This window comes from Gobius niger, assembly GCF_951799975.1.
Source record: "Gobius niger genome assembly, contig: SCAFFOLD_106, whole genome shotgun sequence".
NCBI classification, from domain to species: domain Eukaryota; kingdom Metazoa; phylum Chordata; class Actinopteri; order Gobiiformes; family Gobiidae; genus Gobius; species Gobius niger.
This window is the reverse complement of record NW_027639120.1, coordinates 12,786-34,620: the sequence shown is the minus strand read 5'-3', so window position 1 is coordinate 34,620 and position 21,835 is coordinate 12,786. Positions and strand designations below refer to the sequence as shown.

The 21,835-nt window shown below is 47.1% G+C and overlaps 1 protein-coding gene across 2 annotated transcripts; it reads left to right on the top strand.

Annotated features, from left to right (window-relative positions):
• Positions 1-2,364: 2,364 nt before the first annotated feature.
• polr3glb (RNA polymerase III subunit GL b) lies at positions 2,365-20,681 on the top strand (the record flags this gene model as incomplete). 2 transcript variants are annotated; one of them, XM_079583314.1, is made up of 7 exons in its annotated part: positions 2,365-2,547; positions 7,422-7,565; positions 8,827-9,013; positions 13,774-13,830; positions 16,118-16,209; positions 16,460-16,564; positions 20,595-20,681. In XM_079583314.1, the coding sequence occupies exons 2-7, from the start codon at positions 7,455-7,457 to the stop codon at positions 20,679-20,681; spliced, it is 639 nt and encodes a 212-aa protein (XP_079439440.1). In that variant the 5' UTR covers positions 2,365-2,547; positions 7,422-7,454. The 2 variants fall into 2 exon arrangements, with proteins under 2 accessions (XP_079439440.1, XP_079439441.1); XM_079583315.1 differs by lacking the exons at positions 2,365-2,547; positions 7,422-7,565 and adding an exon at positions 7,621-7,652.
• Positions 20,682-21,835: the final 1,154 nt, after the last annotated feature.

Here is a 21,835-nt window from a genome sequence, read left to right as displayed (position 1 = left end):
GGTCCCGGGTTTGTCTCCAGTGTCTCCTGTCGGGGCCTCCTCACTTCATGTCAGAGCCGTGTCCCGTGTTTCTCCCGTGTTTCTCCCGTGTTACTCCGTGTTTCTCCCGTGTTTCTCCCGTGTTTCTCCGTGTCTGGTGTGGATGTGACTCAGGGGCCGCTCGCTCGGGCCCCGGAGCCCAGACAGAGGAGGAGCCGGGGCCGTCTGCGTGAATCTGCATAAATCTGCATAAATCTGCATGTTAATGAGCGGCTCCTCAGAGACATTGCAGTTTATACTTCATACTTTTGAACTTTAGATTTGAATCAGAGGGGACCCTATTGTACATGTTTTAGTGTTAAAAGGGCAAAACGCTGCACAACCAGGAATCAAACCTGAGACCGTCTTACAGTCAGGCACAAGTGCTAATCTTCAAAACACCATTTTAGCTCGACTTTCCCCAAATGTGTCAGAGAGAAACTCTGCGTCGTCAATTTGCATAAAGTTTATTTCTTTAAAAAAAAGTACATTATTATTGTATTATGTTATTTTATTTATTGTATTATTATTGTATTATGTTTCCCGAATGTTTCCCGAATGTTTCTTGAATGTTTCCTTAATGTTTCCCGAATGTTTCCGTAATGTTTCCTTAATGTTTCCTGAATGTTTCCTTAATGTTTCCTGAATGTTTCCTTAATGTTTCCTTAATGTTTCCCGAATGTTTCCTGAATGTTTCCTTAAAGTTTCCCGAATGTTTCCTGAATGTTTCCTGAATGTTTCCTGAATGTTTCCCGAATGTTTCCCGAATGTTTCCTGAATGTTTCCTGAATGTTTCCTGAATGTTTCCTGAATGTTTCCCGAATGTTTCCTTAAAGTTTCCCGAATGTTTCCTGAATGTTTCCTTAATGTTTCCCGAATGTTTCCCGAATGTTTCCTGAATGTTTCCCGAATGTTTCCTTAATGTTTCCTGAATGTTTCCCGAATGTTTCCTTTATGTTTCCTGAATGTTTCCTGAATGTTTCCTTAATGTTTCCTTAATGTTTCCCGAATGTTTCCTGAATGTTTCCTGAATGTTTCCTGAATGTTTCCTTAATGTTTCCTGAATGTTTCCCGAATGTTTCCTTAATGTTTCCCGAATGTTTCCTGAATGTTTCCTGAATGTTTCCCGAATATTTCCTTAATGTTTCCTGTATGTTTCCCGAATGTTTCCTGAATGTTTCCCGAATGTTTCCTGAATGTTTCCTGAATGTTTCCTGAATGTTTCCTGAATGTTTCCTGAATGTTTCCTGAATGTTTCCTGAATGTTTCCTTAATATTTCCTGAATGTTTCCCGAATGTTTCCTGAATGTTTCCTGAATGTTTCCCGAATGTTTCCTGAATGTTTTCCTGAATGTTTCCTGAATGTTTTCCTGAATGTTTCCTGAATGTTTCCTGAATGTTTCCTGAATGTTTCCTGAATGTTTTCCTGAATGTTTCCTTAATGTTTCCTGAATGTTTCCTGAATGTTTTCCTTAATGTTTCCTGAATGTTTTCCTGAATGTTTCCTGAATGTTTTCCTGAATGTTTCCTGAATGTTTTCCTGAATGTTTCCTTAATGTTTCCCAAATATTTCCTTAATATTTCCTGAATGTTTCCTTAATGTTTCCTGAATGTTTCCCGAATGTTTCCTGAATGTTTCCTTAATATTTCCTTAATGTTTCCTGAATGTTTCCTTAATGTTTCCTGAATGTTTCCCGAATGTTTCCTGAATGTTTCCTTAATGTTTCCTTAATGTTTCCTGAATGTTTCCTTAATGTTTCCCAAATATTTCCTTAATATTTCCTGAATGTTTCCTGAATGTTTCCTGCATGTTTCCTGAATGTTTCCCGAATGTTTCCTGAATTTTTCCCGAATGTTTCCTGAATGTTTCCCGAATGTTTCCTGAATATATTTTTTTTCTCACGTTTTGATCCAATTTCCAAATCACCCCTGATTTCAGTATTATGGATGACCTCGTGGAGCCGCAGTCCCCGGGCCGCCGCAGGGGGCGCTGTCCCGGCTCCCCTCAGGCCGCAGAGGAAGAGCAGTGATGAGTTATGATCCTGTAGGGTCCCCGGGCCGCCACAGGGGGCGCTGTCCCGGCTCCCCTCAGGCCGCAGAGGAAGAGCAGTGATGGGTTATGGTTATGATCCTGTGGAGTCTCCGGGCCGCCGCAGGGGGCGCTGTCCCGGCTCCCCTCAGGCCGCAGAGGAAGAGCAGTGATGGGTTATGATCCTGTGGAGTCCCCGGGCCGCCGCAGGGGGCGCTGTCCCGGCTCCCCTCAGGCCGCAGAGGAAGAGCAGTGATGGGCTATGATCCTGTGGAGTCTCCGGGCCGCCGCAGGGGGCGCTGTCCCGGCTCCCCTCAGGCCGCAGAGGAAGAGCAGTGATGGCGGCGCTGTGACCAAAACAAAACCATGTGATTTATTTGACTTCACTTGAACTGAAACACGGTCAGATCTGCGGCGGGACCCGGAGGCTTTACCGGAGCCACGGCCCCGCGCCCCACGAGGAACAAGAGCCAGGAAACACCCGCGCAAAGTCCGGACAGGTACAGGCTAACGGCTGATGCTAACACATGCTAACGGCTAATGCTAACAACAAACCGGGAGCGGAGGCGCGTGTGTGGAGGAAACGGGTTTATTTAACTTTAACTTTTAACGTTTTTACTGAACCGCGAGGAAAACGGAGAGACTCGAACAGTTACAGGAATAAAAGTTTAAAAGTACTTTATAAAAACCCTTCTGTAGCAGCGCACAGGAGTGACTATAGTTAGACCTGGTTTAGTCCTGGTTTAGTCCTGGTTTAGTCCTGCTTTAGTCCTGGTTTAGTCCTGCTTTAGTCCTGGTTTAGTCCTGCTTTAGTCCTGCTTTAGTCCTGGTTTAGTCCTGCTTTAGTCCTGGTTTAGTCCTGCTTTAGACCTGGTTTAGACCTGGTTTAGTCCTGCTTTAGACCTGGTTTAGTCCTGGTTTAGTCCTGGTTTAGACCTGGTTTAGTCCTGGTTTAGTCCTGGTTTAGACCTGGTTTAGTCCTGGTTTAGTCCTGGTTTAGTCCTGGTTTAGTCCTGGTTTAGTCCTGCTTTAGACCTGGTTTAGTCCTGGTTTAGACCTGGTTTAGTCCTGGTTTAGTCCTGGTTTAGACCTGGTTTAGTCCTGGTTTAGACCTGGTTTAGTCCTGGTTTAGTCCTGGTTTAGACCTGGTTTAGTCCTGGTTTAGTCCTGCTTTAGACCTGGTTTAGACCTGGTTTAGTCCTGGTTTAGTCCTGCTTTAGACCTGGTTTAGTCCTGGTTTAGTCCTGGTTTAGTCCTGGTTTAGACCTGGTTTAGTCCTGGTTTAGTCCTGGTTTAGTCCTGCTTTAGTCCTGGTTTAGACCTGGTTTAGTCCTGGTTTAGTCCTGCTTTAGACCTGGTTTAGTCCTGGTTTAGTCCTGGTTTAGTCCTGGTTTAGACCTGGTTTAGTCCTGGTTTAGTCCTGGTTTAGTCCTGCTTTAGACCTGGTTTAGACCTGGTTTAGTCCTGGTTTAGTCCTGGTTTAGACCTGGTTTAGACCTGGTTTAGTCCTGGTTTAGTCCTGGTTTAGTCCTGGTTTAGACCTGGTTTAGACCTGGTTTAGTCCTGGTTTAGTCCTGCTTTAGACCTGGTTTAGTCCTGGTTTAGTCCTGGTTTAGACCTGCTTTAGACCTGGTTTAGACCTGGTTTAGTCCTGGTTTAGTCCTGGTTTAGTCCCGGTTTAGTCCTGGTTTAGTCCTGGTTTAGTCCTGCTTTAGACCTGGTTTAGTCCTGGTTTAGTCCTGCTTTAGACCTGGTTTAGTCCTGGTTTAGTCCTGGTTTAGACCTGCTTTAGACCTGGTTTAGTCCTGGTTTAGTCCTGGTTTAGTCCTGCTTTAGACCTGGTTTAGTCCTGGTTTAGTCCTGGTTTAGTCCTGCTTTAGACCTGGTTTAGTCCTGGTTTAGTCCTGGTTTAGTCCTGCTTTAGTCCTGGTTTAGTCCTGGTTTAGTCCTGGTTTAGACCTGGTTTAGTCCTGGTTTAGTCCTGGTTTAGTCCTGCTTTAGACCTGGTTTAGTCCTGGTTTAGTCCTGGTTTAGACCTGGTTTAGTCCTGGTTTAGTCCTGGTTTAGTCCTGCTTTAGACCTGGTTTAGTCCTGGTTTAGTCCTGGTTTAGTCCTGGTTTAGTCCTGCTTTAGACCTGGTTTAGTCCTGGTTTAGTCCTGGTTTAGACCTGGTTTAGTCCTGGTTTAGACCTGGTTTAGTCCTGGTTTAGTCCTGGTTTAGTCCTGCTTTAGACCTGGTTTAGTCCTGGTTTAGTCCTGGTTTAGTCCTGCTTTAGACCTGGTTTAGTCCTGGTTTAGTCCTGGTTTAGACCTGGTTTAGTCCTGGTTTAGTCCTGGTTTAGTCCTGGTTTAGTCCTGGTTTAGTCCTGGTTTAGTCCTGCTTTAGACCTGGTTTAGTCCTGGTTTAGTCCTGGTTTAGACCTGGTTTAGTCCTGGTTTAGTCCTGGTTTAGACCTGGTTTAGACCTGGTTTAGTCCTGGTTTAGTCCTGCTTTAGACCTGGTTTAGTCCTGCTTTAGACCTGGTTTAGTCCTGGTTTAGTCCTGCTTTAGACCTGGTTTAGTCCTGGTTTAGTCCTGGTTTAGTCCTGCTTTAGTCCTGGTTTAGTCCTGGTTTAGTCCTGGTTTAGACCTGGTTTAGTCCTGGTTTAGTCCTGGTTTAGTCCTGCTTTAGACCTGGTTTAGTCCTGGTTTAGTCCTGGTTTAGACCTGGTTTAGACCTGGTTTAGTCCTGGTTTAGTCCTGCTTTAGACCTGGTTTAGTCCTGCTTTAGACCTGGTTTATAGAGTTTCTTCAGGGCATTAAAAAGCATTGATTAAATGAATTATCAAAGCCTTTAAAAGTCATTAGAAATGATTAAATCAGAGCTAAATTTCTAAGAGAATATACATTTTCTTCAGAAACAGAACCACAACATTAACTTTTCTCTGTTATTGTTTATTTCCGTGATTCCCCTGAGGAGCTTCTGTCCACGTGAGCTCAGTCAGTGGATCCATGTGTTTCTCTATTACAAAACAAAACATGGATCAAAGTTTCAAAATATATTTGCAAAATATAAATATACAATCCGTGACTGAATTTAACCTCTTACCCCCCGCCTAAACCAAATGCATTCTGTCCTCTTTGGCCATTATATAGGCCTAACACCTCATTTGAAAGCTAAGACCCACAAAACTCATCTTTTTCCTCGCGTTGTTGCTGTGTTGTGTCACTTTTTTATGTTTTTTTTTTTTTTTTTCAATTTTCTCACATTTTTGTTGAATTTTTGTCATTTTTTGTTGAATTTTTGTCACATTTTTGTTGAATTTTGTCACATTTTTGTTGAATTTTGTCACATTTTTTGTTGAATTTTTGTCACATTTTTGTTGCATTTTTGTTGATTTTTTGTTGAATTTTTGTTGAATTTTTGTCACATTTTTGTCACATTTTTGTCACATTTTTGTTGCGTTTACATCTTTGTTTTCTTCTCATTTTTGTGGCTGTTTTGGTACTTTTTCCGCCAAGAAGCTTTTTGATTAGGGTAAAGCCAAACTGGATAGAATGGGATCCGTTCAGGTGGGAGTTAAGAGGTTAAACTAAAGTTTGATAAACTCAAGAAAATCTCACAGATAATACAAAGAATCTAAATAGTTTTGAGAGTCACATCCAGACCGCGAGACTTCATTTCAGAGCCGCCTCGTCCTCAGGTCTCAAACTGTGGAACTCATGACCCAGAAAAAACAGATCTGAGTCTAAACTGTTCACTTTTAAGTCCGGGCGGAAAAAACCCCATAGCAGATCTATTAGTAACAGTCTGTGTGTGACTGAAGACGTTTGATACAAATGTTGTGTTCATTGTGTAAAAGCTGTAACTGTGTTGTTTGTATCGTCCCTGATGATTAAGTACATACAAAAAAAAAGGATGTTTTTGTGGCTGGTGAAACAAACAGCTGATTCTTCTGAGCCTGAAGTTTATTAAAGACGGGGTGTTATGCCAAAAGCTTTCCATCCTGTTATTCTGTCACTCCCTCATTAAAAACATGGCTGAAGTGTTGCCTTGGCACATTCACGTATTTCTGAGTAATCTGTAAAGACTCTGATGGCGGCCATTTTAGGGATAGGTTTGCCTGAGTCCTCCTAGGAACGCCCCCACCTCCTGGAGACGCCTCCGAGCTTTGGTCACCAGCCGAGTAACCAACCACTGCTCCTCAGCAGAACCCCCTCCCCACTGATGCCACAGACAGCGTGTGGAGGGGGCGTGTCTAAAGGCTCAGAGGTTCTTAAAGAGACAGAGGCCTATTTCAAGACATTCAACTCTTTTTTTTCAACTCACTTTCTTTTTTTTTAAATCTTTTTTTTGTCACATTTTCGTCATTTTTTAGTCACTTTTTTTGAGTCAATTTTTTGTCATTTTTTTCGTCATTTTTTTGTCATTTTTTTGTCATTTTTTTGTCATTTTTTTTGTCATTTTTTCGTCACTTTTTTGTCACTTTTTTGTCATTTTTTTGTCATTTTTTCGTCACTTTTTTGTCATTTTTGTCATTTTTGTCATTTTTGTGTCAATTTTTTGTCACATTTTTGTCATTTTTTTGTCATTTTTTTGTCATTTTTTGTCATTTTTTGTCATTTTTTTGTCATTTTTTTGTCATTTTTGTCATTTTTGTGTCAATTTTTTGTCACATTTTTTGTCACTTTTTTGTCATTTTTTTGTCACTTTTTTGTCATTTTTTTGTCATTTTTTTGTCATTTTTTTGTCATTTTTTGTCATTTTTTTGTCATTTTTTCGTCACTTTTTTGTCATTTTTGTCATTTTTGTGTCAATTTTTTGTCACATTTTTTGTCACATTTTTGTCATTTTTTAGTCACTTTTTTTGTCACATTTTTGTCACATTTTTGTCACATTTTTGTCACATTTTTGTCATTTTTTTGTCATTTTTGTGTCATTTTTTTGTCATTTTTTTGTCATTTTTTTGTCAATTTTTGTGTCCATTTTTTGTCAATTTTTAGTCATTTTTTAGTCATTTTTTTGTCATTTTTTTGTCATTTTTCGTCATTTTTTCGTCACTTTTTTGTCTTTTTTGTCGTGTGGAGGGGGCGTGTCTAAAGGCTCAGAGGTTCTTAAAGAGACAGAGGCCTATTTCAAGACATTCACTACAGCCATTTTATACAAGGCAGTTATTCTAATTTACTGCATTTACAGACCAACAGAAGGTTTGTCATCATTGTAGTGTGATATAGACTGAACACCCCCTCTTTAAGGAGCAGCTCACACCATAGAACTGTTACTATAACCTGTATAACTATATTGTTACCTGTGTGATGCATCACTGTAAACTGTTCCACTGTCTGTTACTCCAGAGTTTCAGTGATAAATGACCAGTTCTTCCTTGTTCACAGCTGGGCCTGGTCCAATCAGCAGCTGCCGTGACGATGGCGGGACGTGGCCGGGGGCGGGGCTTCAGGTCGAGCTTCGCCTTCGACCCGGAGCGCCGCGAAACTGCACAACTGCCATCGAACCAGCAACCGAGCGCCCTATACCCGGTAACTAACTACCCACTGCTCTATACCCGGTAACTAACTACCCACTGCACTATACTCTGTAACTAACTACCCACCGCTCTATACCCGGTAACTAACTACCCACTCTACTCTGTAACTAAATTTTGTCAATTTTTTTTCATTTTTTCTTCAATTTCTTGTGACATTTTTGCCACTTTTTCATCAATTTTTCGTCGATTTTTTTTATCATTTTTTTAATCATTTTTTGTGACATTTTTTTCAAATTTTTTGTCACATTCTTGTCATTTTTTCGTCGATTTTTTTTTCATTTTTTCTTCAATTTCTTGTCAATTTTTTGTGACATTATTGCCACTTTTTCATAAATTTTTCGTCACTTTTTTGTCACATTTTTGTCATTTTACGTCGATTTTTTTTATTATCAATTTTTATCATTTTTTTTCACACTTCTGTTATTTTTTGTGACTTTTTTTTCAAATTTTTGGTCAATTTTTTGTGACATTTTTGTCATTTTTTCGTCGATTTTTTATCCATTTATTAGCATTTTTTTCACATTTTTGTCACATTTTTGTAATTTTTGTGTGACTTTTTTTTTCAAATTTTTGGTCCATTTTTTTGTCACATTTCCATCATTGTTTTCGTCTCAGTTTCACTAACTACCCACCGCTCTACACTCTGCAACTGTCATTTTTTCGTACATTTTTTGTCACTTTTTTGTCACATCATCATTGTTTTCGTCTCAGTTTTGTTGCTATTTTCACAGCTTTTTTAACTACCCACCGCTCTACAGTAAAATGTCTCCCACAAAGGAAATGACCATATTTGGAGTACAGCCTTTCCTGCCTCTGATTGGCTGACGTGTGATAAAAATGGGACAAAAAATTGACAAAAAATTGATTAAAAATTGATAAAAAAATGACATAAAAAATGACAAAAAATTGATAAAAAATTAACGAAAAAATGACAAAAAATTAACGAAAAGATGACAAAAAATGACAAAAAATTGATACAAAATTAACAAAAAAATGACCAAAAATTTATAAAACAGACGAAAAAATGACAAAAAAATGATTACAAAATGATAAAAAAAAATTGTCGAAAAAAAGAAAAAAAAAATTAAAAAAACAACAACAAAAAAATAACAAAAAAATGACAAAAAAATTATTAAAAATTAACAAAAAAACGACAAAAAATTGATAAAAAATTAACGAAAAATTGACGGAAAATTGATGTACCTGCCTCTGATTGGCTGACTTGTTTGCCTGACTCTGATTGGCCGCTGCAGGTGCTGGAGATGAAGCCCCTCCCCCTGGTGGGCGGGGAGCAGGTGGAGTACCTGTTGGCCCTGAAGCAGGAGCTCAGGGGCGCCTCCCGCAGTCTGCCCAGCTTCCTGCAGCCGGCGGCCAAGAGGAGAGACGTGCAGCGGTACTCGGACAAGTACCACCAGGAGCCGGACCAGGACTGGACCCCAGGTACCACCGCGGACCCACAGACCAGGGAGACCTGACCCACAGACCTGACCCACAGACCTGACCCAGAGACCAGGGAGCCACAGACCACGGAGCCACAGACCAGGGAGACCTGACCCACAGACCTGACCCACAGACCTCAGACCTGACCCACAGACCTGACCCAGAGACCTCAGACCTGACCCACAGACCTGACCCACAGACCTGACCCAGAGACCTGACCCAGAGACCTGACCCTCAGACCTGACCCAGAGACCTGACCCAGAGACCTGACCCTCAGACCAGGGAGCCACAGACCACGGACCACAGACCTGACCCAGAGACCACGGACCTGACCCTCAGACCTCAGACCTGACCCACAGACCTGACCCACAGACCTGACCCAGAGACCTGACCCAGAGACCTGACCCACAGACCTGACCCAGAGACCACGGACCTGACCCACAGACCTCAGACCTGACCCACAGACCTGACCCAGAGACCTGACCCAGAGACCTGACCCACAGACCTGACCCACAGACCTCAGACCTGACCCACAGACCTGACCCACAGACCTGACCCAGAGACCTGACCCAGAGACCTGACCCACAGACCTGACCCAGAGACCACGGACCTGACCCTCAGACCTCAGACCTGACCCACAGACCTGACCCACAGACCTGACCCAGAGACCTGACCCAGAGACCTGACCCACAGACCTGACCCAGAGACCACGGACCTGACCCACAGACCTCAGACCTGACCCACAGACCTGACCCAGAGACCTGACCCAGAGACCTGACCCACAGACCTGACCCACAGACCTCAGACCTGACCCACAGACCTGACCCTCAGACCTGACCCACAGACCTGACCCTCAGACCTCAGACCTGACCCACAGACCTGACCCACAGACCTGACCCACAGACCTGACCCTCAGACCTCAGACCTGACCCACAGACCTGACCCTCAGACCTCAGACCTGACCCTCAGACCTGACCCTCAGACCTCAGACCTGACCCACAGACCTGACCCACAGACCTGACCCACAGACCTGACCCACAGACCTGACCCTCAGACCTGACCCTCAGACCTGACCCTCAGACCTGACCCTCAGACCTGACCCAGAGACCTGACCCAGAGACCTGACCCACAGACCTGACCCACAGACCTGACCCACAGACCTGACCCTCAGACCTGACCCTCAGACCTGACCCTCAGACCTCAGACCTGACCCACAGACCTGACCCACAGACCTGACCCTCAGACCTCAGACCTGACCCACAGACCTGACCCACAGACCTGACCCACAGACCTGACCCACAGACCTGACCCACAGACCTGACCCTCAGACCTGACCCACAGACCTGACCCACAGACCTGACCCACAGACCTGACCCACAGACCCACAGACCTCAGACCTGACCCACAGACCTGACCCACAGACCTGACCCACAGACCTGACCCACAGACCTGACCCTCAGACCTGACCCACAGACCTGACCCACAGACCCACAGACCTCAGACCTGACCCACAGACCTGACCCTCAGACCTGACCCACAGACCTGACCCACAGACCTGACCCACAGACCCACAGACCTCAGACCTGACCCTCAGACCTGACCCACAGACCTGACCCACAGACCTGACCCACAGACCTGACCCACAGACCTGACCCACAGACCTGACCCACAGACCTGACCCTCAGACCTGACCCACAGACCTGACCCACAGACCCACAGACCTCAGACCTGACCCTCAGACCTGACCCACAGACCTGACCCACAGACCTGACCCACAGACCTGACCCTCAGACCTGACCCACAGACCTGACCCTCAGACCTGACCCACAGACCTGACCCTCAGACCTGACCCTCAGACCTGACCCTCAGACCTGACCCACAGACCTGACCCACAGACCTGACCCACAGACCTGAGACCTGACCCACAGACCTGACCCACAGACCTGACCCACAGACCTGAGACCTGACCCACAGACCTGACCCACAGACCTGACCCTCAGACCTGACCCACAGACCTGACCCACAGACCTGACCCTCAGACCTCAGACCTGACCCTCAGACCTGACCCTCAGACCTGACCCACAGACCTGACCCACAGACCTGACCCACAGACCTGACCCACAGACCTCAGACCTGACCCACAGACCTGACCCTCAGACCTCAGACCTGACCCTCAGACCTGACCCTCAGACCTGACCCTCAGACCTGACCCTCAGACCTCAGACCTGACCCTCAGACCTGACCCTCAGACCTGACCCTCAGACCTGACCCTCAGACCTGACCCTCAGACCTGACCCACAGACCTCAGACCTGACCCTCAGACCTGACCCTCAGACCTGACCCTCAGACCTGACCCTCAGACCTGACCCTCAGACCTGACCCACAGACCTGACCCTCAGACCTGACCCTCAGACCTGACCCTCAGACCTGACCCTCAGACCTGACCCTCAGACCTGACCCTCAGACCTGACCCTCAGACCTGACCCACAGACCTCAGACCTGACCCTCAGACCTGACCCTCAGACCTGACCCTCAGACCTGACCCTCAGACCTGACCCTCAGACCTGACCCACAGACCTGACCCACAGACCTGACCCTCAGACCTCAGACCTGACCCTCAGACCTGACCCTCAGACCTGACCCACAGACCTGACCCTCAGACCTCAGACCTGACCCACAGACCTGACCCTCAGACCTGACCCACAGACCTGACCCACAGACCTCAGACCTGACCCTCAGACCTGACCCTCAGACCTGACCCACAGACCTGACCCTCAGACCTGACCCACAGACCTGACCCTCAGACCTGACCCACAGACCTGACCCTCAGACCTGACCCACAGACCTGACCCTCAGACCTGACCCTCAGACCTGACCCACAGACCTGACCCTCAGACCTGACCCTCAGACCTCAGACCTGACCCACAGACCTGACCCTCAGACCTCAGACCTGACCCTCAGACCTGACCCACAGACCTGACCCTCAGACCTGACCCACAGACCTGACCCACAGACCTCAGACCTGACCCAGAGACCTCAGACCTGACCCACAGACCTGACCCTCAGACCTGACCCACAGACCTCAGACCTGACCCAGAGACCTCAGACCTGACCCACAGACCTGACCCTCAGACCTCAGACCTGACCCACAGACCTGACCCTCAGACCTGACCCACAGACCTGACCCTCAGACCTGACCCTCAGACCTCAGACCTGACCCACAGACCTGACCCACAGACCTGACCCACAGACCTGACCCACAGACCTGACCCTCAGACCTGACCCTCAGACCTGACCCACAGACCTGACCCTCAGACCTGACCCTCAGACCTCAGACCTGACCCACAGACCTGACCCACAGACCTGACCCACAGACCTGACCCTCAGACCTCAGACCTGACCCACAGACCTGACCCACAGACCTGACCCTCAGACCTGACCCACAGACCTGACCCTCAGACCTCAGACCTGACCCACAGACCTGACCCACAGACCTGACCCACAGACCTGACCCACAGACCTGACCCACAGACCTGACCCACAGACCTGACCCAGAGACCTGACCCTCAGACCTGACCCACAGACCTGACCCACAGACCTGACCCACAGACCTGACCCACAGACCTGACCCAGAGACCTGACCCTCAGACCTGACCCACAGACCTGACCCACAGACCTGACCCACAGACCTGACCCACAGACCTGACCCAGAGACCTGACCCACAGACCTGACCCACAGACCTGACCCAGAGACCCACAGACCTGACCCACAGACCTGACCCACAGACCTGACCCACAGACCTGACCCACAGACCTGACCCACAGACCTGACCCACAGACCTGACCCACAGACCTGACCCAGAGACCTGACCCTCAGACCTGACCCACAGACCTGACCCACAGACCTGACCCTCAGACCTGACCCACAGACCTGACCCTCAGACCTGACCCACAGACCTGACCCACAGACCTGACCCACAGACCTGACCCAGAGACCCACAGACCTGACCCACAGACCTGACCCACAGACCTGACCCACAGACCTGACCCACAGACCTGACCCAGAGACCTGACCCACAGACCTGACCCTCAGACCTGACCCTCAGACCTGACCCACAGACCTGACCCACAGACCTGACCCACAGACCTGACCCACAGACCTGACCCACAGACCTGACCCAGAGACCTGACCCTCAGACCTGACCCACAGACCTGACCCACAGACCTGACCCACAGACCTGACCCACAGACCTGACCCAGAGACCTGACCCACAGACCTGACCCTCAGACCTGACCCTCAGACCTGACCCACAGACCTGACCCTCAGACCTGACCCACAGACCTGACCCACAGACCTGACCCTCAGACCTGACCCACAGACCTGACCCACAGACCTGACCCTCAGACCTGACCCACAGACCTGACCCACAGACCTGACCCACAGACCTGACCCACAGACCTGACCCAGAGACCTGACCCTCAGACCTGACCCACAGACCTGACCCACAGACCTGACCCACAGACCTGACCCACAGACCTGACCCACAGACCTGACCCACAGACCTGACCCACAGACCTGACCCACAGACCTGACCCACAGACCTGACCCTCAGACCTGACCCACAGACCTGACCCACAGACCTGACCCACAGACCTGACCCACAGACCTGACCCACAGACCTCAGACCTGTGTTGTACATGTTTGTGTTGCTGTTGTACATGTTTGTGTTGCTGTTGTACATGTTTGTGTTTCGTTACAGACTGGGCCAGGTTTCCCAAAGAGCTGAGAGTGCGTCCACAGAAGCCCCGCCCCTCAGGTCAGTCATGAATATTCATTTTATTACGATCACGCCCTGATCAGTATTAATAAATAAATAATAATAATAATATATATATTTTAAAGTGTTTGTGTAAATGTGGAGTAATAATAAATAAATAGCCTCAGGTTATTGTTAATGTTTTTCCTTTAAAATACGGTTAAAGTGATGGTCTGTAAGTTTGCAAAGTGAGGAGAGATAAAGTGAGATGTGAAAGTAAACAATGAAGCCCCGCCCCTCTACTGTGAAGCCCCTCCCCTCTACAACGAAGCCCCGCCCCTCTACTACGAAGCCCCGCCCCTCTACTATGAAGCCCCTCCCCTCTACTATGAAGCCCCTCCCCTCTACTATGAAGCCCCTCCCCTCTACTATGAAGCCCCTCCCCTCTACTATGAAGCCCCTCCCCTCTACTATGAAGCCCCTCCCCTCTACTATGAAGCCCCTCCCCTCTACTATGAAGCCCCTCCCCTCTACTATGAAGCCCCTCCCCTCTACTATGAAGCCCCTCCCCTCTACTATGAAGCCCCTCCCCTCTACTATGAAGCCCCGCCCCTCTACTATGAAGCCCCTCCCCTCTACTATGAAGCCCCTCCCCTCTACTATGAAGCCCCTCCCCTCTACTATGAAGCCCCTCCCCTCTACTATGAAGCCCCTCCCCTCTACTATGAAGCCCCTCCCCTCTACTATGAAGCCCCCCCCTCTACTATGAAGCCCCTCCCCTCTACTATGAAGCCCCCCCCTCTACTATGAAGCCCCTCCCCTCTACTATGAAGCCCCTCCCCTCTACTATGAAGCCCCTCCCCTCTACTATGAAGCCCCTCCCCTCTACTATGAAGCCCCTCCCCTCTACTATGAAGCCCCCCCCTCTACTATGAAGCCCCTCCCCTCTACTATGAAGCCCCTCCCCTCTACTATGAAGCCCCTCCCCTCTACTATGAAGCCCCTCCCCTCTACTATGAAGCCCCTCCCCTCTACTATGAAGCCCCCCCCTCTACTATGAAGCCCCTCCCCTCTACTATGAAGCCCCTCCCCTCTACTATGAAGCCCCCCCCTCTACTATGAAGCCCCTCCCCTCTACTATGAAGCCCCCCCCTCTACTATGAAGCCCCTCCCCTCTACTATGAAGCCCCTCCCCTCTACTATGAAGCCCCTCCCCTCTACTATGAAGCCCCTCCCCTCTACTATGAAGCCCCTCCCCTCTACTATGAAGCCCCCCCCTCTACTATGAAGCCCCTCCCCTCTACTATGAAGCCCCTCCCCTCTACTATGAAGCCCCTCCCCTCTACTATGAAGCCCCTCCCCTCTACTATGAAGCCCCTCCCCTCTGTCGCCTGAATGCTCTTCCTCGTTAATGAGAGCGGGAGCAGAATCAAGCCCCTCCCCCTCCCTCCTGATTGGACAGACGGGTTCACAGGAAAAGCTCGTCTCATTGGTCGACACGGGAGGAGACTGGGCTCTGATTGGATCCGGGAGGGAAAATAATAAATATTTGTATATTTTGTGTGACAGTTAGATTCCAGACGATCACTTTAAAGTCGTGGGCGGGGCAGTGAGGGGGTGTGGTCTGTAGTGGGCGGGGCAGTGAGGGGGTGTGGTCTGTAGTGGGCGGGGCAGTGAGGGGGTGTGGTCTGTAGTGGGCGGGGCAGTGAGGGGGTGTGGTTTGTAGTGGGCGGGGCAGGGAGGGGGTGTGGTTTGTAGTGGGCGGGGCAGTGAGGGGGTGTGGTCTGTAGTGGGCGGGGCAGTGAGGGGGTGTGGTTTGTAGTGGGCGGGGCAGGGAGGGGGTGTGGTTTGTAGTGGGCGGGGCAGTGAGGGGGTGTGGTCTGTAGTGGGCGGGGCAGTGAGGGGGTGTGGTCTGTAGTGGGCGGGGCAGTGAGGGGGTGTGGTCTGTAGTGGGCGGGGCAGGGAGGGGGTGTGGTCTGTAGTGGGCGGGGCAGTGAGGGGGTGTGGTTTGTAGTGGGCGGGGCAGTGAGGGGGTGTGGTTTGTAGTGGGCGGGGCAGTGAGGGGGTGTGGTCTGTAGTGGGCGGGGCAGTGAGGGGGTGTGGTCTGTAGTGGGCGGGGCAGTGAGGGGGTGTGGTTTGTAGTGGGCGGGGCAGTGAGGGGGTGTGGTCTGTAGTGGGCGGGGCAGTGAGGGGGTGTGGTTTGTAGTGGGCGGGGCAGTGAGGGGGTGTGGTTTGTAGTGGGCGGGGCAGTGAGGGGGTGTGGTCTGTAGTGGGCGGGGCAGTGAGGGGGTGTGGTTTGTAGTGGGCGGGGCCTGTTTCCGTGGTAACCGTGTTGTTTCTGATTCAGGCGCCAAAGTTTCATCTCGACGAAGTCAAACTCCGAAAAAAGAAACTTCTGCCAAAAAAGACGAGAAACAGGACGTGCTCCTCAAGCTGGACGTGAGTCACACACGCTACATACGTGTTACATACGTGTTATATACGTGTTGTACATGTTTTATAAAGAGTGTGGGTTTATATTGTACATGTTTTATAAAGTGTGTGGGTTTATATTGTACATGTTTTATAAAGAGTGTGGGTTTATATTGTACATGTTTTATAAAGTGTGTGGGTTTATATTGTACATGTTTTATAAAGAGTGTGGGTTTATATTGTACATGTTTTATATACATGTGACTTTGTTTCTCAGACTCTGGAGCAGAAGGAGAAACACAGCGATGAAGAGGAGGAGGAGAAAAAGGCGGAGGAAGAGGAGGCAGAGGAAGAGCAGCTCGATGAAGAGGAGTTTGAGGAGGTGTGTCTGTGTAGCGTGTGGCGTGTAACGTGTAGCGTGTGGCGTGTAGCGTGTAATGTGCAGTGGCGGCTCCAGACACCTTTGATTGGGGGGCAATGGGGGGTCCTGGTCATTTCAAGGGGGGTCTCATGAAAACCAACACAAAGGTGACACGGCTATAACTGCAGATACTGATACTGAAGCATCAAAACAACAGCAGATCCACTACTGTGTTTGAATGAATCAGTTACAGTTTGTAAACAATAGGCGGCGTTCACGATTTAGAATGTGATGATGTCATAATGTCAGATGGAGGGCAGGGCCAATGCAGCTCTATGGGAGAAATGCAGTTTTTGTAAGAAATCTCCAAAACGATAATTGACAAATGTTTTTCCTCTTCAGTGTTTGATCGTGATCGGATCCACAAACCTGTGATATTATTTTTTTGTCTGAAAGTCTTTTCTATTGGACAACATCATGGTCATGTTTTCGCATATTGTCACCACTTTTTGATGTTTTTCAGAGAAAATAATTGTACATTAGTTCATATGAGCCGACAGAGGAGACGATGAACTTTGTGACAGTTTTTGTTTCATGTGGATTCCTCCAGTAATAACTGAGATATGAGCCAAAAAACAAAGACATAAAATATGCATTTTGTCAGTTACCACAGTTACCATAGTTACCGTCAGTTGCTCCACCTCAATGTTAAACTATGGCTTTTTAGAATGTTGTGATGTCACGTGAACGCCACCTATACACTCGGACTTTACCTGCCTAAGCCCCGGACAGGAACATATTTACAAGAGAGCGGCAGTCGTGGCGCAGCAGCGAGATCATCAGGTCATTTGAGGGATTTATCGGGATAGGCTATATCAGGGGTCACCAACGTGGGGCCCGCGGGCCCCCAGGGGCCCTTGGGACTTTTTCTAAAGTGTAAAACACTTCATTTTCTTGAATCAAATTCTTAAAATTACAGTTATTTCGGTTCTTGTGACTCAGTATGAGTTTAAAATAAAGCTATTTTAATATAATATGGGGTCAAGTGAACAGTGAACGTTAGGGTGCATCAAATTTACATGGTGAAATTTTAATTCCAAAATATCAATTTGGCTGGCATTGCATTTTGTTCCTATTCATATACAAATGACTTTTGCAAAGTTTTGTGGAAATCCATTGAGATTTAGGGGTACCAACTAACACGTGAACTTCTGTAAAATATCGAAAAATGCGCAATTTTTAGTCTATTTTCCAAAAAGTTGACCCAGAAAGGTAAAATAAGGTTACATTTTACACAGAAGCATGTTCTATAGGGTAACTCAAGCAACATTAGTGTGTCTGTCCTGTCCTGTACTTTGGGAATTTCTTAGAATTGACTTTTCTAGATTCTTCATTTACAACAGCTTATAGACAAATGAATGGAGGGCAATGGGACATCCTCGCATGGCCTGTGAACCTTCCTTGTGGGTTGGATCCACACAAACATTTTAGTGTTTCTAGGTTGGCTAGCCTGTATCAAGTTTGTCTAAAATCTGTTTTATATGTTGTGTAATTCTGGTCCAAACACCTAATGGAAATCACGGACAGACATGTTAGATCCAAAACAAAATGTTTTGGGCGCCATGTTGGAATGGATGATGCTTCACATTTTTCTTTGTCATCTAATTGACTTTATTGTTACCATAGATATAAGTGGATATAGCTGGTGTTTCATTCAGCCCCACTCATAGTTTTGGTCCTGAGTCATATGTGAAGCTTACATGGATGCTTCTCTGAAGCCTGTTCCTTAAAATATGTCACCCAGCGTTGTCTCATGGGTCATAGAGAGTTATAGAAAAAATACAAATCTTTGCTAGGCTTTTAAGCTGTTCTAGGGAGGTCTGAAGTCCCAAACAGAATCCTGTTTACCACCCCTGGTCACCAGAGGGTGGCACTACAGCAATGTCAGCTCCATGAGGACCATAGAGAAGGGCTTTCCTCGCCCATTCAATTGTGAGACACTTAAAAGGACAAACCCTAGTGGAAAATCCATCCATCCATTTTCTTCCACTTTATCCGGAGCCGGGCCATGGAGTCAAAAGACAGAGAAGAGATGCCCAGACTCCCTGATCCACACAGACCTCCTCCAGCTTTTCTGGGGGGACCCCAAGGTGACACCAGGCCAGCTCAGAGACATAGTCCCTCGAGCGTGTCCTGGGCCTCCTCCCAATATGACTCCCACCCTGCGAAACTCAATTGGGCCGCCTGCATCCGCGATCTTGTCCCTTCGGTCATTACCCAGATCTCATGACCATAGGTGAGCGTGGGAACCGAGAACGATCGGTAAATCGAGAGCTCAGCTCCCTATTCACCACAACAGTGCGATACAGCGACCACATCACTGCTGAAGCACCTTTTTCATGGCCTCGGATTTGGAGGTGCTGATCCTCATCACGGCCACTTCACACTCAGCTACCCAGAGCAGGCTGAAGGTCCTGATTTTGAGGTTCCCAAAACGAACACCCTCTGCTTGGCAAGCATGCATCGCAAGATCTGACAGCTTAACGCCAGTGATGATGCCATCCTTACTGGTGATGCTAGGGCCCAGAACAAAGACCAGGCTGTGACTGCTAGTCTGGCTTGGACCACTTGGTGAGGGCAGCATCTTAGCTGGATCCTGGGGCTTTGTTTGTTTGGGGCAGTCCGTAAGGAGCAGTGGGCAACGGCAGTGCCGCCATGTGGAGCCAGGCTGATGGTCAGAATCACTTGGCTGAAGGATTCACCTACAATACATGTTTTTAGTGGTAGGGGAAACCGGAGTATACCGGAGGAAACCTATGCAGACACGGAGAGGGAGAACATGCAAACTCCACACAGAAAGGCCCCATACGGGTGGGAATCGAACCCAAGACCTTCTAGCTGTGAAGCACGAACACTAATCGCTGTACTACCGTGCCGCCCGTTTGTTGTGTTGTAGAGTGCCTGAGAATGAAAATGATACAAGGACAATATAGGATTGGGTATCTTAGCATACCTAATATCACTATGATGTATTATGCATGCATGAGCCTCAAATCTAAGCTCTACATAGTCAAATTCATCAAAACAATGAGAATCTACAACAACATCACTATCAGAGTAACTGCACTCACAAATAAATTAATGTGAATTGAACAGCTACATTGCTACACTCAATAAATTTGAGACTTCAATACTCTGAATATGATATTTTCTCTAAATTACTGTTGATGATAAGCTCGATAGCTTTGCTAACATATTTATGTCCGGGTTCGATTCCCACCGAGGGACTGTGTGGAAGTTGCATGTTGTTCCCGTGTTCGCATAGGTTTTCTTCGGGTACTCTGGTTTTCCCTACCACTAAAAGTGGAGGATGGGTCAAATGAAGAGAATTAATTTCTCTATAGACATAAATAAAAGGAACTTAGCGTAACTTAACTTATCCAGCTAACTGTTGCTAGCAAGCTAACCTAGATGTAGTGAGCACGAAATACCTCTAAATATGACTACATTTCACTAAAAGAATTTCAATATACAAAGAAACAACTGCAGATATGGTAATGATATGTAATAAGAGTACACATACCCAACACAAACTTATAAATACCTTATAAATTACCTCAGAGCTTTATGGTGACCGGTTAGCATCATTGCCCCTTTATCCACAGAAACACATGTGAGTTGGCACCCCTAAACCTTGATGTATTGGAAAAATATTTTGCATGTGTTGTTAAAACATACATTGGAACACTTTTGGCACCCAGCCGTATCAAAATTCAAAAAAAAATTTTTTTGATGCACCCTAGTGAACGTGTAAGTCTTTAGGATTTGTTTTTAACTGGTCGCCCTCGAACAACTTAATGCTCTTTGACCCCTGGGCTAAATGTATTTGATCAGGAAGGGGTTTGGGGGCCAAATGGGGGTTCAAGGCATTTTTGGGAGGGTCTTGAGACCCCCCAAGAACCCCCTGGCGCCACCGGTGGTAGCGTGTAACGTGTGGCGTGTAACGTGTGGCGTGTAACGTGTGGCGTGTAACGTGTGGCGTGTGTTTCAGGAGACGGATTACATCATGTCGTACTTCGATAACGGCGAGGACTTCGGCGCCGACAGCGACGACGACATGGACGAGGCCATTTACTGATTTATACACATTTATACAGATTTATATGTTTTAATGTTTTAATCTTTTAATGTTTTAATGTTTTAATGATTTAATGTTTTAATGATTGTAGCTGTGTCTCTGTCGTCCAGGAGTTTCTGTAAAAACACATTGTGACGTTTCAGTGGATCCTGTAAAAAAAAAACTGTTTTTATTAAAGTGAAGCTTCTTGATCTGCATCACGTGATGAATCTTTAATGAGTGATTAACCTCGGGACACGGAGCGCCCTCTGCTGGTCTGACCGGGTTCTTCTTCATTATCATTAAACCACGCCCACCTCATTAATATGCACGACGTCATCAAAAGTATTGGTGTTGTATCGTCACAGCCCAATCCTGCAGCGCCTGTCTGTCCTCCAGACCCAACCAAAACATGCACAATAGGAGATCCTCCATCGTCAACGAGCTGACACTAAAGACCCCGTTGTACATGTTTAGTCTGAGGGGGATTGGCTGAAGCTTCAGGCTGGTCTCTCTGCAGATCATCTCCTCAGACGGGTTTGGTTCAGATCTTTGATTCTTCAGGTTTCCTGCAGTCCGGCTTTAACACTTTGGTGATGTTCCAACCGATGTTTTTATAAATGTTTAACCTCTGAACCCCCGCCTGAACCGAGAGGATCTTTTTCCTCACGTCATCAGGTTTTTTCCCATCATTTTTGTAACTTTTTGGTCATTTTTGTAAAAAAAAAGACGAAAATTTGATAAAAATGAGACAAAAAAAATAAAAAAAAATCATTAAAAAATGACGAAAATATGATAAAAATTTGGCTGTTTTTTCGTCATTTTTTAAATCAAATTTTTAGCATTTTTTCACTTTTTTGTCACATTTCCATCATTGTTTTCGTCTCAGTTTTGTCTCTATTTTCACAGCTTTTTTCCTGAAGCTTTGGGATTGGGGTAAAGCCAAACTGGAGAAAATGTGCTCGGTTCAGGCGGGAGTTAAGGGGTTAAAGTCGCAGATTTGTTAAAATGTTTGGATTCATTTGATTTTCAGAAATCTGTAACATTTATTCAGTTCTGACACGTTATTTTAAGAACTTTACCAAAATGCACCCTCTGCTCTTCATCCCTGTCTCCTCCTCCTCACCTCGGAGGAGAGGGTGATGAAGAGGAGAGGGGGATGAAGAGGAGAGGGA